A 24,005-nucleotide genomic window follows, 5' to 3' on the forward strand; every position below is an offset into this window, starting at 1 on the left:
TGATGGTGACAGAGTTTATTATACAGTTCAATTGTCATCCTGACAAACATGAGCATCAACAATAATATCACTTACTAAATAAAGCCTGTCTGTTGGTCTGAAGCGTGTCCCTCCAGTGGCCTATTTCATATTTACAGTGACAGTCACATGACTACATCTCTACAGTCTAAAGTAGCCTCCTATCCTCTCCATCTGCACTGGTCTCACAGAACTGGACAGGAGAAAGGAAATAGGCAGACTGTAGCTAAATGTTTTGAAACTGGAAATGAAAGTGTTTTTTAGGTTGTGATCAAAACATTTTCTAATTTGTGCCAACTGAACATGACCTTGCTGTTTTGTCCCATTAGTGCAGATGAAGGACAGGAATTTGGATAGGAAGGGAGGAGGCAGCTGAAGAGTACTGAGATGCAACCGTGCACAGGGGATGGGGTTGTGGCTGGTATTTACAGAGCTACGGGAATGGAAGTTGGAGATGGCATGTGACAGTTCTACTGGCATGGAGAGTTGTGTATAATACAGAGGTTTCGGGTCGAGGGTTAAAAGGTCAAGGTGGGACAAGTTCAACAAATTCAGATGTTTTTATCTTTAATTGAGCATAAACATGAGGTCATCACTCACACTGCCACTACACACAGAGTACAAACTGCTATGAGTAGAGAAGCCAGCAGCTCTCACACACACACACACAGACAGAGAGCCTTGCCCGAGTTTAGAAAGAGGAATAGAGTATGCTACTCAGACAAAAACTCTGTGGTCACACGCACGGATGTGCAAAAGCACACAATCCTCACGCAGAATAATCATTTTTTTCTGACTGAAAGGTAAATAAGCCTAAAGATTCAAGCTATGTGATTGGTGGAGATAAATCTGAGCCAGGAAGTTCCCAGGTAACTCAGTGATGAGAGGAGTTTGAGCTTACAGAAAGTGATGCAAACACTTCCTGTGTGGCTCAGCAGGCTGCCGTGTAGGCCAGGGGCTATGGTAGGCCTGTGTTAAATGTCTTTTCAGCATGCGCTGATGTGACAGACTAGACTACGACACTGAAGCCTGTTAGAAGATAAGTGAATGTATTTTTCCAGACAATATTTTCATTTTATACAAAGGTTCGCAAATGACGTTTCCAAAGACAGCAGTAGAGCCTAAAATCCTAGGATGTCAAATGGCCACCACACATCCAGCACAGCCTGCTGACCACACCCACACACTGATTGTGGAATGAAGAGGGTGGAGGGTCCTGATGGGACCTGGGGCAGGGTGCAGTAGGGAGGTGCCCTTCCCTCACAACAGATGGGCACACAGAATGGAGAAAGGGTTGTCGGGGTGTGTGTGTATTCAGTCTACTGGTGGGCACACTGTACCCCTGGGCCGTGCGGCCCCCCCTCCTCATCAGAGCTATCATTGTAGGCCTCCCTTCTGGCCCCCGCTGACCCCTGACCTCTGACCTCACAGTCCTGGAGGTCAACCTCCTCTGCCTCCGACGAGATGACTGGTCCATCTGCACGCGCCGGCAGCAGGTCCTCCAACTCCTAAACACACACAGGTTAAAAAAAACACACATTCTGTAAATTACGTACACAAAGTAAAGGTTAAGACAATGTGTGATGCACCAGACACCTTGGGCAGGCTATTTGGTTCTCAGAGGTACTCACGGTGAGTTTCTCAGGGCTGATCCAGTTGTTGTCAGGGAACTGGACATCAAACTTGATGAACAGATCTCCCTTCTCAAATGGGTTCCTGTACTGAGGCATACCCTCTCCCTTCACCACCCGGATACAACCTGACACACACATAATGATACAGGGCAAGCAAAATAGATAAAGTTAAAGAGCGACTGCCCCTAAAAAGCAACTTCTCGTTTTGAAAACGTCCTATTTGGCATCGATAGGAGTCAGAATTATCATGTCAAAATGTACTACAAAGTAGAAGTATGATCATAAAGTCATTCTCCCAAAAAAATGGTACGTCACGGAATGAAGGGTACCGTAAGTGTTCCTTCGGTTGGGTTTATTTCAATCCTGCCCACAGCTGGCAGCACACAAGTAATCATGAATTCGGACCGCAGCTGCATGCGACCCGATCGTAATGACCATGGTCAATTTGTATTTGACATCCTTATGGGGCAAGTTAGGGACCATAAGTAAATTACAGTGTACATGGGACAATATTTTAAAAATGTCAATAACTCCCAATTTCAATTATTTAAACACCTCAAACCATCTATAAATTGTAGAAATATCAAAAGCATTTAAAAAGATGTGCAACATGACAATATTGTCCCATTTTGCTATTTATTGACGGTCACTAACTAGCCCCAGAATTAGGCTATCTGATGTCAAACCAACTTTGCCACGGTCGCACACCAGCCAGCTGAAGCGAATTGCCGAAAGAAGTTGGCTAGCACTAGCAAGCCTAAGCGACTTCAAGACACAAGACCTGGTTAGACTGTTTCAAGTTATAAGCGTGAGTGAATACTGTGTGCTGTACAAACGAGTGACTGTACAAACGCTTGCCACATCCGAACACACACATAGACACCCACATTAAACCACTCTCGTTTGGCTTCAGTCATGGCTGCTGCATTTCTTAATGACCAAGCCAAAAAAAACTAGGCAAAAATCAGGAAGTTCAGGCCCCCTTTAAACTTGAAGCGGTGTGTGTGTTGTGGAGTGTGTTTACCTGGGTCTATGACCTTGCCAGGGGGATATTTGACGGCGAGCTGGCGTCCGTCGAGGTGTGTGACCGCCAACTGAAAGCCACACAGCGCTTCCACCAGGCCAATACGCTGGGTCATGTGGAGGTCATGGCCATCACGACGGAACTCCTGCAGAACACACTCAATAATTAACATTTTATCAGTACTTTGACCCAAATTCTCTGGGTGACAAGTCGGCGAGAGCGTTTCAGGATTGTCTCAAACTCAGGAAATGGGAATTGGGGGCCACCTTCAGAGAGGAAGCTAAAACATTTTGTCACTGGCCAGCTACCACCCAGACTCTACCCTCCACCTTAGACTGCTGTCCTATGTACATAGTCATTGATTCTCTGGCAGTAAACATGCCAATTGCACACTCCCTCAACTTGAGACATCTGTGGCATTGTGTTGGGTGATTAAAATGTGCAGTGTTGAGTGCCTTCTATTGTTCCCAGCACAAGGTGCACAGGTGTTACGACCATGATGTTTAATCAGCTTCTTGATATGCCCCACCTGTCAGGTCGCTAGACTATCCTGGCAAAGGAGAAATGCTCACTAACAGGGACATAAACACATTTGGGCACCACATTTGAGAGAAATAATATTTTGTGCATATGGACAATTTCTGGGATCTTTTATTTCAGCTCATGAAACCAACCTTTTACATGTTGCATTTATATTTTTCTATGAAATAACACATGGAACATTGTGGTAACCCAAAAATGGTTAAACAAATCAAAATATATTTTATATTTGAGATTCTTCAAAGTAGCCATCCTTTGCCTTGATGACAGCTTAGCACACTCTTGGCATTCTCTCAACCAGCATCAAGAGTTAGTCACCTGGAATGCATTTCAATTAACAGGTGTGCCTTGTTAAAAGTTCATGTGGAATTTCTTTCCTTCTTAATGTGTTAGAGACAGTTGTGTTGTGACAAGGTAGGGTTGGTATACAGAAGATAGCCCTATTTGGTTAAAGACCAAGTCCATATTATGGCAAGAACAGCTCAAATAAGCAAAGAGAAACAACAGTCCATCATTACTTTAAGACATGTAGGTCAGTCAATGCGGAAAATTAAGAACTTTGAAAGTTTCTTCAAGTGCAGTCGCAAAAGCCATCAAGCACTATGATGAAACTGGCTCTCTCATGAGGATCGCAGCAGTTACCTCTGCTGCAGAGGATAAGTTCATTAGAATTACCAGCCTCAGAAATTGCAGCCCAAATAAATGTTTCAGAGTTCAAGTAACAGACATCAACTTTTCAGAGGATACTGTGTGAGACTTGCTTGGGTCAAGAAATTAGATTGGTGGAAATCTGTCCTTTGGTCTGATGTGTCCAAATTAGAGATTCTTGGAGCCAACCGCCGTGTCTTTGTGAGATGCAGAGTAGGTGAACGGATGATCTCTGCATGTGTGGTTCCCACCGTGAAGCATGTAGGAGGTGGTGTGATGGTGTGGGGGGTGCTTTGCTGGTGACACGGTCAGGGATTTATTTAGAATTCAAGGCACACTTAACCAGCATGGCTACAACAGCATTCTGCAGCGATATGCCATCCCATCTGGTTTTTGCTTAAATGGGACTATCATTTGTTTTTCAACAGGACAATGACCCAACACACCTCCAAGCTATGTAAGAGCTATTCGACCTCAACCCAACAAATGGTTTGGGATGAGTTGGACCGCAAAGTGAAGGAAAAGCAGCCAACAAGTGCTCAGCATATGTGGTTGAGATAATGCCAAGAGTGTGCAAAGCTGTCAAGGCAAAGGGTGGCTACTTTGAACAATCGCAAATATATTTTGATTTGTTTAACAGTTTTTGGGTTACTACATGACTCCATATGAGTTATTTCAGAGTTTGTCTTCACTATTAATTCAACAATGTAGAAAATTGTACAGAATAAAGAAAACCCTTGAATGAGTAGGTGTGTCCAAACTTTTGACTGATACTGTAATATATATATATTTTATTACACACACACATGGCCAAAACTATTAGGACACCGCTTCAAATGTGGCTATTTCAGCCACACCCGTTGCTGATAGGTGTCTAAAATCAGCTCAGTGACTTTCAACGTGGCACAGTCATAGGATGCCACCTTTCCAACAAGTCAGATCACCATGCGCAATGACAAGCTCCGGCTGGAGTGGTGTAAAGTTTGCCACCATTGGACTCAGGAGTAGTGGAAACGCATTCTCTGGAGTGATGAATCACGCTTCACCATCTGGCAAAACTGGGTTTGACGGATGCCAGGAGAACGCTACCTGCCCGAATGCATAGTGCCAACTGTAAAGTTTGTTGTAGGAGGAATAATGGTCTGGGCCTGTTTTACATTCTTCAGGCTAGGCCCCAGAGTTCCAGTGAAGGGAAATCTTAACACTCCAACATACAATGACAACTTTATAGCAACAGTTTGGGGTAGGCCCTTTCCTGTTTCAGCATGACAATGCCCCCGTGCACAAAGCGATGTCCATACAGAAATGGTTTGCCGAGATCGGTGTGGAAGAACTTGACTGGCCTGCAGAGCCCTGACCTCAACCCTATCAAACTCCTTTGGGATGAATTAGAACGCCAGGACTAATCGCCCAACATCAGTGCCCGACCTCACTAATGCCCTTGTGGCTGAATGGAACCAAGTCTCCGAAGCAACTTTCCAACATTTCGTGGAAAGCCTTCCCAGAAGAGTTGAGGCTGTTATAGCAGCAAAGGGGGATCCAATTCCATATTAACGCCCATGATTTTTGAATTATGTGTATATGTATGCATGAAGGTATCTACACACACACAGCAAAAAAATAAACTTCCCTTTTTCAGGACCCTGTCTTTCAAAGATAATTCGTAAAAATCCAAATAACTTCACAGATTTTCATTGTAAAGGGTTTAAACACTGTTTCCCATACTTGTTCAATGAACCATAAACAATTAATGAACATGCAGCTGTGGAACAGTCGTTAAGACACTAACAGCTTACAGACAGTAGGCAATTAAGGTCACAGTTATGAAAACGTAGGACACTAAAAGAGGCCTTTCTACAGACTCTGAAAAACACCAAAAGAAAGATGCCCAGGGTTGTTGCTCATCTGCGTGAACGTGCCTTAGGCATGCTGCAAGGAGGCATGAGGACTGCAGATGTAGCCAGGGCAATAAATTGCAATGTCTGTACTGTGAGACACCTAAGACAGCACGACAGGACGGACAACTGATCGTCCTCGCAGTGGCAGACCACGTGTAACAACACCTGCACAGGATCGGAACATACGAACATCACACCAGTGGGACAGGTACAGGATGGAACCAACAACTGCCCGAGTTACACAAGGAACGCACAATCCCTTCATCAGTGCTCAGACTGTCCGCAATAGGCTGAGAGAGGCTGGATTGAGGGCTTGTAGGCCTGTTGTAAGGCAGGTCCTCACCAGACATCACTGGCAACAACGTTGCCTATGAGCACAAACCCACCGTCACTAGACCAGACAGGACTGGCAAAGTGCTCTTCACTGACGAGTCTCGGTTTTGTCTCACCAGGGGTGATGGTCGGATTCGTGTTTATCGTCAAAGGAATGAGCGTTACACCGAGGCCTCTACTCTGGAGCGGGATCGAGGTGGAGGGTCCGTCATGGTCTGGGGCGGTGTGTCACAGTATCATCAGACTGAGCTTGTTGTCATTGCAGGCAATCAACACTGTGCGTTACAGGGAAGACATCCTCCTCCCTCATGTGGTACCCTTCCTGCAGGCTCATCCTGACATGACCCTCCAGCATGACAATGCCACCAGCCATACTGCTCGTTCTGTGCGTGATTTCCTGCAAGACAGGAATGTCAGTGTTCTGCCATGGCCAGCGAAGAGCCCGGATCTCAATCCCATTGAGCACATCTGGGACCTGTTCGATCGGAGGGGGAGGGCTAGGGCCATTCCCCCCAGAAATGTCCAGGAACATGCAGGTGCCTTGGTTGAAGAGTGGGGTAACATCTCACAGCAAGAACTGTCAAATCTGGTGCAGTCCATGAGGAGATACACTGCAGTACTTAATGCAGCTGGTGGCCACACCAGATACTGACTGTTACTTTTGACCCCCCCTTTGTTCAGGGACACATTATTCCATTTCTGTTAGTCATATATCTGTGGAACCTGTTCAGTTTATGTCTTAGTTGTTGAATCTTGTTATGTTCATACAAATATTTACACATTAAGTTTGCTGAAAATACAGTTGACAGTGAGAGGATTTCTTTTTTTGCTGAGATATAGATATATACACTGCTCAAAAAAATAAAGGGAACACTAAAATAACACATCCTAGATCTGAATGAATGAAATATTCACATAGTTGAATGTGCTGACAACAAAATCACACAAAAAGTATCAATGGAAATCAAATTTATCAACCCATGGAGGTCTGGATTTGGAGTCACACTCAAAATTAAAGTGGAAAACCACACTACAGGCTGATCCAACTTTGATGTAATGTCCTTAAAACAAGTCAAAATGAGGCTCAGTAGTGTGTGTGGCCTCCACGTGCCTGTATGACCTCCCTACAACGCCTGGGCATGCTCCTGATGAGGTGGCGGATGGTTCCTGAGGGATCTCCTCCCAGACCTGGACTAAAGCATCCGCCAACTCCTGGACAGTCTGTGGTGCAACGTGGCGTTGGTGGATGGAGCGATACATGATGTCCCAGATGTGCTCAATTGGATTCAGGTCTGGGGAACGGGCAGGCCAGTCCATAGCATCAATGCCTTCCTCTTGCAGGAACTGCTGACACACTCCAGCCACATGAGGTCTAGCATTGTCTTGCATTAGGAGGAACCCAGGGCCAACCGCACCAGCATATGGTCTCACAAGGGGTCTGAGGATCTCATCTCGGTACCTAAATGGCAGTCAGGCTACCTCTGGCGAGCACATGGAGGGCTGTGCGGCCCCCCAAAGAAATGCCACCCCACACCATGACTGACCCACCGCCAAACCGGTCATGCTGGAGGATGTTGCAGGCAGCAGAACGTTCTCCACGGCTTCTCCAGACTCTGTCACGTCTGTCACATGTGCTCATGTGCTCAGTGTGAACCTGCTTTCATCTGTGAAGAGCACAGGGCGCCAGTGGCGAATTTGCCAATCTTGGTGTTCTCTGGCAAATGCCAAACGTCCTGCACGGTGTTGGGCTGTAAGCACAACCCCCACCTGTGGACGTCGGGCCCTCATACCACCCTCATGGAGTCTGTTTCTGACCGTTTGAGCAGACACATGCACATTTGTGGCCTGCTGGAGGTCATTTTGCAGGGCTCTGGCAGTGCTCCTCCTGCTCCTCCTTGCACAAAGGCGGAGGTAGCGGTCCTGCTGCTGGGTTGTTGCCCTCCTACGGCCTCCTCCACGTCTCCTGATGTACTGGCCTGTCTCCTGGTAGCGCCTCCATGCTCTGGACACTACACTGACAGACACAGCAAACCTTCTTGCCACAGCTCGCATTGATGTGCCATCCTGGATGAGCTGCACTACCTGAGCCACCTGTGTGGGTTGTAGACTCCGTCTCATGCTACCACTAGAGTGAAAGCACCGCCAGCATTCAAAAGTGACCAAAACATCAGCCAGGAAGCATAGGAACTGAGAAGTGGTCTGTGGTCACCACCTGCGGAACCACTCCTTTATTGGGGGTGTCTTGCTAATTGCCTATAATTTCCACCTGTTGTCTATTCCATTTGCACAACAGCATGTGAAATTTATTGTCAATCAGTGTTGCTTCCTAAGTGGACAGTTTGATTTCACAGAAGTGTGATTGACTTGGAGTTACATTGTGTTGTTTAAGTGTTCCCTTTATTTTTTTGAGCAGTGTATATATACTTTTTTGGGACTCTGACATTGCTTGAACTGATGTTTCTTTATTTTGGGGATGTGTGTATTGTTTTGTATTGTTACTGCACTGTTGGAACTAGACACATAAGCCTTTAGCTGAAACTGCAATATCTGCTAAATGTGTTTGCAACCAACAAAATTAGATTGAGAATTTCTGAACACCGAGTGGTTTCCTGAGCAGTTTATTTAAGTCTTTGAGTACTCTCTGCTACAGTGTGTGTGTGCGTTTTACCTCATGCTCCTTCTCCTGTAGGACCAGTAGGATGTCTCCAGGCTCAGTGCCTGGGGCTTGGTCAGCCTCTCCAGTGAAGCTTATTTTCTGGCCATGCCTCATGCCTTTATCAACATGGACCTCCAACAGCTTGGTCTCCTTGTTCACCTTACGACCCTCACACTTCTTACAGCGGTCCTTCTCACTGATCACCTCCCCTATACAAAACACAAACAAATTAGTTTCCTAACAAAAATGTTACTTTTTATAGTGTGTTCATTATTGCAGTGTGTGTGGTCCTACCCTCTCCGTTGCAGTCTGTGCAGACTGACTGCATCTGTTGGACCATGCCAGGAGCCAGCTGTCTGATCATGATCCTCATGCCTCTCCCTCTGCAGGCCACGCACTTCTGCACCGCCCCCGCCTTACCCCCGGCACTGGAGACGGACCAGAGAGAGAGGAGAGTCAATTATCACATTAAGCAATATATATATATATATATATCTCATGTTAAAGGGGGAATCAGCAATCACACCTACATTCATCTTTTGACTTATATATTTTTTTAGAATCAATGGGTACAACTTATAAATGAACTTAGTTCAATTGTCGTATCCCATCACAACCCAAAATATAACCTTGTTTTACAAACAAAGTAAACAAACAAACGGTATACAGCTTCAAAACATGGTAAAAACTATACATTTTTATATCATGAATGTTTAGTCCTGCATCCATAGCTCTGTCCACTAAAGATATTTAAACAGAACAAAAATAAAACGCAACGTGTTGGTCCCATGTTTCAAAACCTTTCCATATGCACAAAAAGCTTACTTCTCTCAAATTGTGAAAAAATGTGTTTACATCCTTGTTAGTGAGCATTTCTCCTTTTCCAAGATAATCCATCCACCTGACAGGTGTGGCATATCATTAAACAGCATGATCATTACACCTTGTGCTGGGTACAATAAAAGGCCACTAAAAATGTGCATTTTTGTCACACAACGCCACAGATGTCTCAAGTTGATGGAGCTTGCAATTGGCATGCTACTGCAGGAATGTCCACCAGAGCTGTTGCCAGATAATTTAATGTTCATTTATTTACCATAAGCTGCCAACGTCATTTTAGATAATTTGACAGTACGTCCAACTGGCCTCACAACCGCAGACCACATGTAACCACGCCAGCCCAGGACTTCCACAACCGGCTTCTTCACCTGCGGGATTGTCTGAGACCAGCCAACCAGACATCTGATGAAACTGTGTTTGAACAACCAAAGTATTTCTGCACAAATTGTCAGAAACCGTCTCAAGGAAGCTCATCGTCCTCACCAGGGTCTTGACCTGATTGCAGTTCACCGTCGTAACCAACACCTATGGGTAAATGCTCACCTTCGATGGCCACTGGAGAACTGTGCTCTTCACAGATCAATCCCGGTTTCAACTGGTACCATGCAAATGGCACACAGCGTAGCGTGTACGATGTCATGTGGGCGAGCGGTTTGCTGATGTCAGCGTTGTGAACAGAGTGCCTCATGGTGACGGTGGGTTTATGGAGTGGTCAAGCATAAGCTACGGACAACGAACACAATTGCCTTTTTTATTGATGACATTTTGAATGCACAGATATCGTGACAAAATCCTTAGGCCCATTGTCATGCCATTCACCCGCCAACATCACCTCATGTTTCAGCATGATAATGCACGGCCTCATGACGCAAGTATCTGCACACAATTCCTGGAAGCTGGAAATGTCCCAGTTCTTCCAAGGCCTGCATACACACCCATTGAGCATGTTTGGGATGCTCTAGATCGACGTGTATGACAGCGTGTCCAGTTCCCGCCAATATCCATCAAATCCACACAACCATTGAAGAGGAGTGGGACAACGTTCCACAGGCCACAAACAACAGCCTGATCAACTCTATGCGACGGAGATGTGTCGCGCTGCATGAGGCAAATGGTGGTCACACCAGATACGGACTGGTTTTCTGATCCACGCCCCTACCAACCCACGTGGTATCTGTGACCAACAGATACGTATCTGTCAGTGTATGTGAGCGGAATTGAAAATGGAAATCCCGCTCATGGAGCACTGCACTGCTACGGCGCACCACGTCCTTTCCAACTGCTCTGACAAAAACCGCTCCGAGCTCAAAAAAAATTAATTGCAGCTCCAAATTCAATCCCTTCATTAAAATCACAATTTATCCACCACCCATCTATTTGTGTGACTACCTGGACCTTTCATTTATTTTTTAAGTATTGAAACCAAACGATTTGAATGAAAAGTATTTTAATAAACATGAAAAGGTGAATGTAAGTGCTCAGAACTTCAAATAGGCTACATGTCATATTAAAAGAGCATATAAAACCCTCTAAATAGGTCAGGAGCCAGACAGGGAGCCTAAGAAGGAACAAAAATGAATTATTTAGGTTATAGCCTACAAAGAAATACATTGTGATCAATTGTGTACAGATGAAGCAGATGCTAAGCTACATGACTGTTTTGCTAGCACAGACTGGAATATGTTCCGGGATCCCTCTGATGGCATTGAGGAGTACACCACATCACTCATTGGCTCCATCAATAAGTGCATCAATGACGTCGTCCCCACAGTGACCGTACGTACATATCCCCAACCAGAAGCCATGGATTATAGGCAACATCCGCACTGAGCTAAAGGGTAGAGCTGCCGCTTTCAAGGAGCGGGACACTAACCCGGAAGCTTATAAGAAATCCCGCTATGCCCTCCGACGAACCATCAAACAAGCAAAGCGTCAATACAGGACTAAGATCGGATCGTACTACACCGGCTCTGATGCTCGTCGGATGTGGCAGGGCTTGCAAACCATTAGACTACAAAGGGAAGCATAGCCGAGAGCTGCCAAGTGACACGAGCCTACCAGATGAGCTAAACTACTTCTATGCTCGCTTCGAGGCAAATAACACTGAAACATGCATTAGAGCACCAGCTGTTCCGGAAGACCATGTGATCACACTTTCCGCAGCCGATGTGAGTAAGACCTTTAAACAGGTCAACAGTCACAAGGCTGCAGGGCCAGACGGATTACCAGTACGTGTACTGCGAGCATGCTCTGGTCAACTGCAAAGTGTGTTCACTGACATTTTCAACCGATCCCTGACTGAGTCAGTAATATCAACGTGTTACAAGCAGACCACCATAGTCCCTGTGCTCAAGAACACGAAGGTAACCTGCCTAAATGACTACCAACCCGTAGCACTCACGTCTGTAGCCATGAAGTGCTTTGAAAGGCTGGTCATGGCTCACAACACCATTATCCCAGAAACCCTAGACACACTCCAATTTGCATACCGTCCAAACAGATCCACAGATGCAATCTCTATTGCACTCCACACTGCCCTTTCCCACCTGGACAAAAGGAACACCTACGTGAGAATGCTATTCATTGACTACAGTTCAGCGTTCAAAACCATAGTGCCCTCAAAGCTCATCACTAAGCTAAGGACCCTGGGAATAAACACCTCCCTCTGCAACTGGATCCTGGACTTCCTGACAGGCCGCCCCCAGGTGGTAAGGGTAGGTAACAACACATGCTCCAGGCTGATCCTCAACACAGGGACCCCTCAGGGGTGCGTGCTCAGTCCCCTCCTGTACTCCCTATTCACTCATGACTGCACAGCCAGGCACGACTCAAACACCATCATTAAGTTTGCCGATGACAACAGTGGTCGGCCTGATCACCGACAACAATGAGACAGCCTATAGGGAGGAGGTCAGAGACCTGGCAGTATAGTGCCAGGACAACAACCTCTCACTCAATGTGATGATTGTGGACTACAGGAAAAGGAGGACCGAGCACACCCCTATTCTCATCGATGGGACTGTAGTGGAGCAAGCTGAGAGCTTCAAGTTCCTTGGTGTCCACATCACCAACAAACTAACATGGCGTCCAAGCACACCAAACAGTCGTGAGGAGGGCACAACAAAACCTATTCTCCCCTCAGGAGACTGAAAAGATTTGGCGTGGGTCCTCAGATCCTCAAAAGGTTCAACAGCTGCACCATCGAGAGCATCCTGACTGCTTGCGTCACTGCCTGGTATGGCAACTGCTCGGCATCCGACCGCAAAGGCACTACAAAGGGTAGTGCGTACAGCCCAGTACATCACTGGGGGCAAGCTTCCTGCCATCCAGGCCCTCTCTACCAGGCGGTGTCAGAGGAAGGCCCGAAAATTTGTCATGGACTCCAGCCACCCTAGTCATAGACTGTTCTCTCTGCCACTGCACGGCAAGCAGTACCGGAGCGCCAAGTCTAGGTCCAAGAGGCTTCTAAACAGCTTCTACCCCCAAGCCATAAGACTCCTGAACATCTAATCAAATGGCTACTCAGACTATTTGCATTGCCCCCCCCCCCTCCCCCCTTTACACCGCTGCTACTCTCTGTTGTTATCATCCATGCACAGTCACTTGAATAACTCTACATATTACCTCAACTTACCGGTGCCCCCGCACATTGATGCTGTACCGGTACACCCGTGTAGTGTCACACCATTGTTATTTTACCGCTGCTCTTTAATTACTTGTTACTTTTATTCCTTATTCTTACAAAGAAAATGTCATCTGCATTGTTGGTTTGGGGCACGTCAGTAAGCATTTCCCTGTAAGGTCTACACCTGTTTTATTCAGCGCATGTGACTAATACGATTTGATGCATTTGCGAGTGCAACACAACAGGCTGGTAGGGACATAAAGCGTTCAGCAATTATACATTTTGTTGTATTAAATAATTTGTCTAAATTGTGCATATACAGTGCATTCGGAAAGTATTCAGACCCCTTGACCTTTTCAACCTTTTGTTACATTACAGCCTTTTTCTAAAAATGTATAAAATATTTTTTCTGATTTCTCCCCTCAATCTACACACTACCTCATAATGACAAAGCCAACAGTTCATACATTTTTTGCAAATGTATAAAAAAAAAAAAAATGAAATACCTTATTCATTTAAAAGCATTCAGACCCTTTGGTATGAGACTTGCAATTGAGCTCAGGTGAATCCAGTTTCCATTGGTCATCCTTGAGATGTTTCTACAACTTGATTGGAGTCCACCTGAGGTAAATTCAATTGATTGGACATGATTTGGAAAAGCACACACCCGTCTATATAAAAAGGTCCCACAGTTGACAGTGCATGTCAGAGCAAAAACCAAGTCATGAGGTCGAAGGAATTGTCCGTAGAGCTCCGAGACAGGATTGTGTCGAGGCACAGATTTAGGGACGGGTACCAAAAAATGTCTGCAGCATTGAAGGTCCCCATCCTTCTGAAATGGAAGAAGTTTGGAACCACCAAGACTCTTCCTAGAACTGGCCACCTGAGCAATCGGGAGAGAAGGGCCTTGGTTAGGGAGGTGACCAAGAACCCGATGGTCACTGACAGTGCTCTAGAGTTCCTCTGTGGAGATGGGAGAACCTTCCAGCAGGACAACCATCTCTGCAGCACACCACCAGTCAATATTTTATGGTAGAGTGGCCAGACAGAAGCCACTCCCCAGTAAAAGGCACATGACAGCCCACTTAGATTTTCCAAAAGGCACCTAAAGGACTCTGATGAAACCAAGATTGAACTCTTTGGCCTGAATGTCAACCGTCACGTCAGGAGGAAACCCGGCACCATCCCTTTGGTGAAGCATGGTGGTGGCAGCATCATGCTGTGGGGATGTTTTTCAGCAGCAGGGACTGGGAGACTAGTCAGGATCAAGGGAAAGATGAACGTAGCAAAGTACAGAGAGATCCTTGATGAAAACATGCTCCAGAGCACTCAGGACCTCAGACTGGGGTGAATGTTCACCTTCCAACAGGACAACAACCTTAAGAACACAGCCAAGACAATGCAGGTGTGTCTTCGGGACAAGCGTCTGAATGTCCTTAAGTGGTCCAGCCAGAGCTCGGACATCTCTGGCGAGACCTGAAAATAGGTGACCAGCGACACCACCCAACCTGACAGAGCTTGAGAGGATCTGCAGAGAAGAAATGGGAGAAACTCCCCAAACACAGGTGTGCCAAGCTTGTAACGTCATACCCAAGAAGGCTTGAGGCTGTAATCATTGCCAAAGTGCTTCAACAAAGTACTGAGTCAAGAGTCGAATACTTGCGATATTTCCATTTTTTATTTTTAATATTTGCCAACATTTCTAAAAACCAGTTTTTGCTTCATTATGGGGTATTTTGTGTAGATTGAGGGGGGGGGGGGACTATAATCCATTTTAGAATAAGGCTGTAACGTAACAAAGTGGAAAAATTAAGGGGTCTGAATACACTATAGGCTGTGACATAGAATTAAATACAAATTAAACAAAAAATGCCTTATTAGTGCCTTTGAATTCATTTTTAGAAACACGAGTTTGGCCAGTCTGTGACTTCAGGCTCATGCGATGGAGCCTAGAGAGCAGGCCAGCGGCGATGCATGTCTTTTCAGATTCCACAATGATTCTTTAGTTGTGGACACTACATCACCGCAGTCGCTCTTGGTCCTCATCTTTGTAAGTCACCTTAATTTTGCAAGTGTGTGTTTTTATCCGTTTCTTTATGAAAATATTTAGCAAACTCAATGACAGTAGTTAAAGAAAGGGGCTATAGCAGCACTTGTTGGCTGACCCTCACTACATATTCGTCGCCAAACCCACTGGCTCCAGGTCATCTATAAGTCTTTGCTAGGTAAAGCCCTGCCTTATCTCAGCTCACTGGTCATCATAGCAGCCACCCGTAGCACGTGCTCCAGCAGGTATATTTCACTGGTCATCCCCAAAAGCCAACACTTCCTTTGGCCGCCTTTCCTTCCAGTTCTCTGCTGCCAATGACTGGAACGAATTGTAAAAAAAATCATAATAATAATCACTGAAGCTGGAGTCTTATATCGCCTTCTCTAACTTTTAGCATAAGCTGTCAGAGCAGCTTACCGATCATTGCACTTTTATACAGCCCATCTGTAAATAGCCCACACAACTACCTCATCCCCATCATCCATCACTCAAGTGTTAATAATAAATAATAATTATTTCACCTCTATGGCCTATTTATTGCCTACCTCTCTACATTTGCACACACTGTACATTGATTTTTCTATTGTGTTATTGACTGTACGTTTGTTTATGTGTAACTCTGTGTTGTTTTTGTCGCACTGCTTTGCTTTATGTTGGCCAGGTCGCAGTTGTAAATGAGAATTTGTTCTCAACTGGCCTACATGGTTAAATAAACGTGAAATTAAAAAAATTCTAATAAAAACACAAGTAGACTACAAATGCATGGTGAGCCCGGCATGCCCTGACCTCGTGAAGTGAGCACTACTGGAGCAAAATTGGTGCGGGCGAAAAGGTCGACGCTCCAGCTCCGCTCACATACTCTATCTGTATTCCAAGACATGTAAAATCCATAGATAGGTCCTAATGAATTCATTTCAATTGACTGATTTCCTTTTATGAACTGTAACTCAGTAAAATATTAGAAATTGTTGCATTTATATTTTTGTTCAGTGTATTTCAAAAAGTGTAGTAGCTCAGCAACTACCAACATTGATCTCCATGTGAATTACATTATTTTAAAGTGTGTGTGTAGACTCACCCATTGCAGGAAGCACACAGGACATTCTTGCTGAGTTGTAGTTTGGTTGTTTTACCATTGTAGAGGTCTTCCAGTGAAACTCTGTTAGACAGGTAGGCAGGGTAAGGCATAACTAAAATAATATGTCTGGATGAGGACCATAGAAGTGAAGGGAGAATAACTGTCACTCACTTGAGGGGATGCACCATGTCCTCGCCTCTCCTGCGCCCTCCGTTGCGTCCTCCCCCTCCGCGTCCCTGCCCCCCCATGAAGCCAAACAGCCCCCCTCCAAAGATGTGGGAGAAGATGTCATCCATGCCAGCCCCTCCACCACCTCCCTCCCGCAACCCCTGCTCTCCATAGCGGTCATATAGCTCCTTCTTTTCTGGATTGGTCAGCACCTCATACGCAAAACTTATCTCCTTAAACTGGGAGAGATGGGGGGGGATCATTAGGGAGGAACCTGTAATTGTCCATCATAACTACCTCCCACAGACATTCTACTTCATCAGGTGACATTTTTCATACTGTTAACTTTAAATCCACATGAACAATCATCACGTTGTTGTCTCACAGATCCTCTCATCTCAATAGTCTAGGTTTCCTCTCCTTCATCTGCACTGATGTTACACAGGTCAGATGATAGAGATGCAGAAGAAGATGCCGGTTGGGGCAGTGCTGCAGATGAACCAAAGGAGACCAGGAAAGAGGGTGCCTCAACAGATTAGCTGGTGCACTCTTGCTCTGGAGAGGAGGCCATTTGAGTAATACCAAAAGCGATTGATTACCAGTCTCTGTTACTGCACAATACAGATACCATGTGATGGTACTACCATAACTAGTGGTCATGATGTGGCTTGATCAGTGTTATGTGCTGCTATGAATCGTGTTGTGTGTACTGTGTCATGTTGTGATTGTGTTATTTGTGTAACTGCCTGTCTCTTACCTTGTCCCCGGCATCTGGGTTCTTATCAGGGTGAAATTCTTTGGCCAATTTGCGGTATGCCTGAACACAAAAGAGACCTACATTATCAGTCACTGTCTGGGAGTGGGCTGTTGTGGGGCCAACATTTTCTAACTGCGTAGCTTTACCCTGCTGCTGCGGCAAGAGAAACACTTGGTGAATCTGAAAATATTCTAACGTTAGCTAGCTAGCATGATTAACATAATCATCCTCCTCATGACAATCCCTAGTAAAATAGCAATCTGTAAATTAGTATCTGTCAAAAACATGACGACAGAGTGTGAGTAACTTTAGACTATATTAGCTAACAATAATATATGTAGTTAGCTAACATTACCAGACAAATTAGATAAATCCCGAGCTCATTAGGTACTAGCTGGCTATAACTAGCAAATAACATACCTAGTACCTCTATATGGTTTTACTCTGCCAGCTTTGTTTTACTCACGCCAGCTAGCGCAACATCTTACGCTAGCGTTAGCTAGCTACTGCAGCTAACTTCGCGCAGCAGTCTGCACTGCCTAGCAACGATCGGCCGCTGCCTGTGCTACGTTTCTATGCGTAAGGACGGTAGGCCTAGCTTCATATACATATACCCAAATTCCCAACAGGTAGTTCACTAACTAGTTAACTAGCTGCTTTAAATCGCGCTTTTCAAATCAGAGAAAGACTTGCTTTTCATTAGATATTTGCCCCAGAATATGCACTGGCTAGCTCGCATGATTAGCTATCTAACGTTAACTAGCGATAGTTTAACTAGCTAAATTAGCTTAGCATCTGAATAGTGTTGGTAAGGCCACATCAACCCTGTTTTGCGGTCATATAATTTCCTGTAGGCGCTGATTGTGTATTATTTCTTTACATAACACCAGTCACTTACCTTCTTTAGGTCGTTTTCTGAGGCGGAGGGTGAAACTCCGAGGATGTCGTAGAGCTTGGTATCCACAACGTTGGCCATAATGCTAGCTAACGTTAGTCAACTACAGACAGAAACACCTTCTGCCGAGGAAAGGAAACGAGAGAAGATAAACAAGCCGGGTGGGAACGTCATAAGCAATGCGTCAATATGGGTCAGTGCTGACAGTCAGCTGATAGGCTACAGAGAGCAGCAGAGGCATGAAGCATTCATATTTATTTGTATAAACCTATCTCTAGGCAGTAGCAGTTTTGAATAACGCCGGCTAGTCAATGTTTCCCTACCCTTCTGACTGGGCCGCCTAGTTAGCATTTTAATAATCTCCTGTTATTTTTACTAGGGGCGTGCAGTCTGGGCTATGTTTTAATGGTGCTACACATTTTTGGGGGACTTGTCAAGAATATTCAAGATGCGCAGTATCTTTGGTACAACAATAAACCACACATGCTCGGCGTAGATTTGATTGCTCGTTCCCGCAATAGTGTCCGCCATTTTGATTTAAAATATGTGAGAATCGTTCTCTGTCTTGCTCCAATCTTCAGGATAAAAGCGACAACTAATTTACTGAACCTGGGATTGTCCTATACACAGTTGGAAGGGTCAGGCAGCTTCTGGTGAGTTGACAAGGAAACACTCGACAGATTACTGACATATTTGGTTAAATAACCTGGACGTGCATCACCAGTTGACTGGTTTGGAACATAAACAAAATGCTCAGCTAACGTTAGCAGGTTAACAACACTGACGCACTGAAGCTAAAGTCAAGGTGCTTGTCGTAGCTTAGCTGAGAATTCTCAACCCCACGATATCGTGGAGATGATAGTTCTCAGATAGTCGTAGCTATGACATGGCAAGATTGCAATAATCAGCCTGGCTAAATACGCAGTCTAACGTTAATTAGCAGCGCGTAAGCTAGCAACAACATCCTGATCCTACTAGCTAGCTAATATATGCTCAGACATTTGACAGTCATGGATAGCTAGCCACCTTGCTAAGCAGCACTGCATCCTAAAGATAAGGAGAGCCAACTGTGTGTGCTGGAACACACTAATTACTGTTATCTCTCTCTATCACATTCAGGTTGCAGAGGTAGTGATGGAGTGTAAGTGTATCATCCATACAGATTCATGACCATTCCTACCTGCATATTTGAGATAAATGTCTGAAGAGGTCTGACCTAGGATACACGTTTTACTAAGGTAAGAAGAAAACACACTCACATGTGACACATTATGCTCACTTAAAGGTACAATCTAGACTATCTGTTCACTTCAGGTTTAAAGTGCTTCCCCTGTAAACTGAGGGTGTGTGTCTGACTGTCACCCCCCCCCCCATCATACCCCCTCCTTGCATCTGTCTTTAGCAAGACCATAGGAAACCCCATAACACACAAGACCAAACAGAAAAGTGAAAGTTGCAAAACCTATGATACACAGTGAAGTTGGTGTCTTTCTATTCACTGTGTCTCTCCTCCCAGCAGCAGCAGCCATGTTCTGGAAGTTTGACCTGCACACGTCATCCCAGCTGGAGGCCCTGCTTGAGAAGGAAGATGTCACGCTCACTGAGCTTATGGAGGAGGAGGACGTACTGCAGGAGTGCAAGGCCCAGAACCGCAGGTTAGCCTTTAGCATTAGCCCATGCACACTTTTTTATTAGCATTAGCATTTCCAATGCTAACAAGTGTCGGTTGGCTCCTCTCTGCGCCCCAGGCTGCTTGTCTTCCTGTCCCAGGACACCTGCATGCAAGAGCTGCTGCACCTCATCACCACAGAGCCCCCTGCTGGTCTGGAAGAGATCAAACGCTTCAAGTGAGTCGATACACACACATGCACGTACATCCAGTCAGTCACTGGGATGCTTCACTGAGCGTGTGTGTGTGTGTGTTCCAGGCACCCTAACATAGCATGTGAGCTGCTGACGAGTGATGTAGGGGTGATAAATGATAAGCTGGGGGGAGAGAAGCCCCTTCTAGACATCCTGTACACCTTCCTGGAGCAGCCCCCTCCCCTCAACCCCCTCCTCGCATCCTTCTTCAGCAAGACCATTGGAAACCTCATCACACGCAAGACCGAACAGGTACAGTAACAAACACATCTCGCACACAGTTAAAGGGATACTTCGGGGTTTAGGCAATTAAGCCTTATTTATTATTTTATTTCCTACTTACCCAGAGTCAGACGAACTCATGGATACCATTTTTATGTCTGTGTGTGCAGTTTGAAGGTAGTATATCGTTAGCTTAGTGCATTTGTTGGAAGTCTCCACAAACTACTAGCCAGCTCCTTTCAAAAGCAGGGAAATGGACCTAACTACTCCAAAGCTGGGTGGTTGGTCATTTATATTCTTACAAAGCTATACATAGTAATCAATATTTTATAAATTCGTAAATTTTTCTGATAATCATAAGGAACAAAGTTCTATCCACTTCCTCATTCTGTCCCCTTGTCACATAGAGATTGCAATGTTGTATCTGTCTGTGGCACTACCCATGCGCTCACAGACGCAATAATGGGACAGATACAGCATTGCGATCTCTGTGACAATGGAGTAGAATGAGGAAGTGGATAGAATCTTGTTTCTTATGATAATCAGTCAAATTAACACATTTATAGAATATTGACTTGTATAGCTTTGTAAGACTAAATTACCAACCACCCAGCTTTGGAGTAGTTAGGTGTATTACCCTGCTTTTGAGAGGAGCTTGCTAGTAGTTCCTGGAGACTTCCAGCAATTGCGCTATGCTAACAATATACTACATTCAACTTCGTTCAAACTGCATGCGGAGACATAAAAATGGTATCCGGGAGTTCGTCTGACTCTCGGCAAGTAGGGAAAAAGGCTTAATTGCCTAAACCATGAAGAATCCCTTTAATGGTTCTAATCTGGTTGTGTTCCGTTTCCTGCAGAGCAAGGAGATTTCTTCTCTCTAGTGTAGATTAATACATTTGGTTATAATAATCTATATTGTTGAAATATAGGTTTTCAGTTGATGTGGTTGTGTTGTGGTCTCTGTAGGTGATCTTCTTCCTGCGGGGAAAGGAGGGTTTCCTGGGTCTGGTTCTTAAACACATCAACACATCGGCCATGATGGACCTCCTGCTACGCCTCATCAGCTGTGTAGATCCTGCTCCTCTCCGACAAGACACACTCAACGTATGTCACACACACACACACACACACCCTCTGTGTGATGTAAAATATGTAATGCTGTGTTTGTGTTCCCTCTGCAGTGGTTGAATGAAGAGCGGCTGGCCCAGAGGCTCATAGAACTCATTCACCCTGGGAAAGACAAGGAGGTGACACACACACACACACACACACACACACACACACACACACACACACACACACACACACACAATCTACTGATGACTAGAGTGCTGTCAGAGGAGTAATGTAGCCGAATGTGTTTCAGAGACAGTCGAATGCGTCCCAGACTGTGTGTGACATCATCCGTCTGAGCAGAGACCAGGCCAATCAGCTCCAAGAGAACTCTGAGGCCGACCCTCTGCTCGCCGTGCTGGAGTCGTAAGTCACTCTCTCACTCTCTCTCACACACACACACACCTTCCTGTAATGTTCTCTGTCCTGTGTGTTCCTGCAGGCAGGAGTGTGTGAGTCAGCTGCTGGACAACATGTTTGTGGGAGAGAGCACAGAGAGCTGCATCGTCTACGGAACTCAAGTCCTTCTCACCTTACTGGAGATCAGGAGGCCGGGGTGGGTGTTCCATTCTCACATCCCTATAAAGCCTACCGAATAGGATGTATAGGAATTTGGTCATAGGCTAGCCCCCATTTGACTCACAGATCTTCACAAATCCTAACTGTGTCTTTGGTGTGTGTGTTCCAGAGTGGATGGTGTGCTGGATGTGTGTGTTCTGGGATATGAAAGGTGTGTCGTCAGCAGCATCCTGCAGGCTGTCCAACCCCACCTCAAACACTACCACCAACTACTGCTGGATCCTCCCGGGGTAAACTTGCACACACACAGACACACACACAGGGTTGGGCGGTATCCAGATTTTCATATTGTCATACCGTCCTTTTCTCATCCTGTGATTTACGGTATTACTGCACAAGGGGGCACGAAAAAACGTTTAAAAAAGCCCATTGGGTGTCTATTACCAGAATGCTAACAAAATTAGCACAAGTAATAGTGAACGAGCGCAAATGAAAATAAACAAATTGTAAAGACAGACAATCCAGCTCATAAAGTTATAGATGTGTGTGTGTAGGTGCTACTGAATGTCCTTTTTGGTGAGTTTGGATATTACAAAGCGAATGTGAACAGGAGACATTGTGCAAAGGAACAAAGTTTTGATGCGTGCGTGTCTGAAGGAAGTACAGTACTGGCTCTGGAGCAGCATGTGAACAAGCTGTGTTTGTGTGGTATTTGGAGTCGCTAGGGCAACTGGGCCTGCCTGCTCTGCCCGGTGAAGAGGGGGGGGGGGCAGACAGGCCTAGAATGGAGAGGAGGAAAAAATGCAAGGGAATTAAGATGGCACTGGCAGCTGTACAGATAACCCATCCAAAGGGCTTTGACTTCTCAAACACGGCAGAAAGCTAACACGATATAATGCCCCAATATCTTATTAATTCATCCACTTACTTACATAACTAGCACTTTAAACTTAGGGGTTGCTATCAAATCGTAGTTTATTTGTCATGTGTGCTGAATACAACAGGTATTACAGTGAAATGCTTACTTACAAGCCCTAACCAACAGTGCAATTTTTAAGTAAAAAATAGGTGCTGGGTAAACAATAGATCAGTGGAGAGAAAAAAAGGAAATAGACAGTGAAAATAACAGTAGAGAATCTTTATACAGGTGGTACCGGTACAAAGTCAATGTGCGGGGGCACCGGTTAGTCGGGCTAATTGAGGTAATATGTAGGTGTATAGTTAAAGTGACAATGCATAGATGATAACAGAGTAGCAGCAGTGTAAAATAGGGTGTTTTTCATGCAGGAAAAAAGATACAACGCAGAAATATCTTGCTGCGTTTTGTTGACGCAGAGCTAAAATGCTTCTTATTGTAATTTCTGCTCGGGATTGAACACATTTTGTGCTTCAGTTGCACTTCTTCACTCGGATGAGAATTTACGAACGAACCGGCATTCTATCACCAGACAGCGCTCTGACTGATGTGTTGCTACTTTTACTGGTACTTTTCTCTGTGTAGCCAGCTTAATTTTCTCAGGTAAAATGCTAGATTAACTTAAAACAAAACATTAGGAAATGTAGCTGGCTACATTCTTTCTATAAATAAACTTTAGAAATATGGCAGCCATGCATTGTTTTTGCAAGAAAATACCATGTTTTTTCATTGTAAGCTCATTTACTTATGTGGCTGCCAGCCAAATGGAGTAGCACTTCTGTTGTCATCTGATGAAAATTAAGCTATTTTCTGCCGAATGTGTTGCACTAATGTATTTTCTGTGATGGGTAACTTTAGTTGCACGTCCCTGATCACTCTATTGAAGCAAAAAAACACAACTTTCAATATAAAACGCGACCGCTGTCAATACACAGCTGGACTCAACCTGCTCCCGCTTTCTCCCGTTGTGCTATTTACAAACAAACAGGAGATGGCTCAACTGTTCTGTGGAACTAAGGTAAGCTTCATAATGTAATGTGACCGGTGACATGAAGAACGCGATCTGCTTTATCTCTTAACATATTGCACAAGGTGACTGCAGGTATTTACTTAAGTATATACAAATATAAAAATGTATTGGAAAAACTTCAAATAAATTGTTGTTGACGGTATTGAAAAACCATCCTGTGGGTATTTCCAAGTAC

General features: G+C 44.9%; 2 protein-coding genes across 9 annotated transcripts in view; one reads left to right on the top strand and one right to left on the bottom strand.

Annotated features, from left to right (window-relative positions):
• Positions 1–19,645, bottom strand: dnaja2b (DnaJ heat shock protein family (Hsp40) member A2b). Its single transcript, XM_071416695.1, has 10 exons — positions 19,627–19,645; positions 18,168–18,286; positions 17,270–17,329; positions 16,516–16,751; positions 16,345–16,425; positions 9,046–9,179; positions 8,764–8,960; positions 2,677–2,821; positions 1,650–1,777; positions 1–1,526 (listed from the first exon to the last, which is right to left on the bottom strand). The coding sequence occupies exons 2-10, from the start codon at positions 18,243–18,245 to the stop codon at positions 1,338–1,340; spliced, it is 1,248 nt and encodes a 415-aa protein (XP_071272796.1). The 5' UTR covers positions 18,246–18,286; positions 19,627–19,645; the 3' UTR covers positions 1–1,337.
• Positions 18,220–24,005, top strand: part of LOC139584626 (serine/threonine-protein phosphatase 6 regulatory subunit 2-like) — a 22,720-nt gene continuing 16,934 nt past the window's right edge. For 7 of the 8 annotated variants that reach the window (XR_011676799.1, XR_011676798.1, XM_071416691.1 and 4 more), the window contains exons 1-10: positions 18,442–18,817; positions 19,284–19,402; positions 19,684–19,819; positions 19,913–20,011; positions 20,093–20,279; positions 21,219–21,356; positions 21,434–21,499; positions 21,619–21,731; positions 21,808–21,921; positions 22,054–22,174. Coding sequence is in view for 6 of the 8 variants with exons in the window: in XM_071416691.1 (XP_071272792.1) it covers positions 19,692–19,819; positions 19,913–20,011; positions 20,093–20,279; positions 21,219–21,356; positions 21,434–21,499; positions 21,619–21,731; positions 21,808–21,921; positions 22,054–22,174 (966 nt within the window). In the remaining 2 variants the exon portion in view is untranslated. Of the gene's footprint in view, positions 18,358–18,441; positions 18,818–19,283; positions 19,403–19,680; positions 19,820–19,912; positions 20,012–20,092; positions 20,280–21,218; positions 21,357–21,433; positions 21,500–21,618; positions 21,732–21,807; positions 21,922–22,053; positions 22,175–24,005 lie in introns of those variants that run through there. The other variant, XM_071416690.1, reaches the window with a different exon arrangement.

Source organism: Salvelinus alpinus, chromosome 9 (assembly GCF_045679555.1).
Source record: "Salvelinus alpinus chromosome 9, SLU_Salpinus.1, whole genome shotgun sequence".
Lineage (NCBI taxonomy): Eukaryota > Metazoa > Chordata > Actinopteri > Salmoniformes > Salmonidae > Salvelinus > Salvelinus alpinus.

Coding starts and splice junctions, on each gene's coding strand:
- dnaja2b (XM_071416695.1), bottom strand. CDS start 18,245: ATGGCCAACGTTGTGGATACCAAGCTCTACGACATCCTCGGAGTTTCA. Junction 17,330..18,167: donor CAGAAAACGACCTAAAGAAG/GTAAGTGACTGG, acceptor TTTTGTGTTCAG/GCATACCGCAAATTGGCCAA. Junction 1,527..1,649: donor TCAGCCCTGAGAAACTCACC/GTGAGTACCTCT, acceptor GTGTGTGTTTAG/GAGTTGGAGGACCTGCTGCC.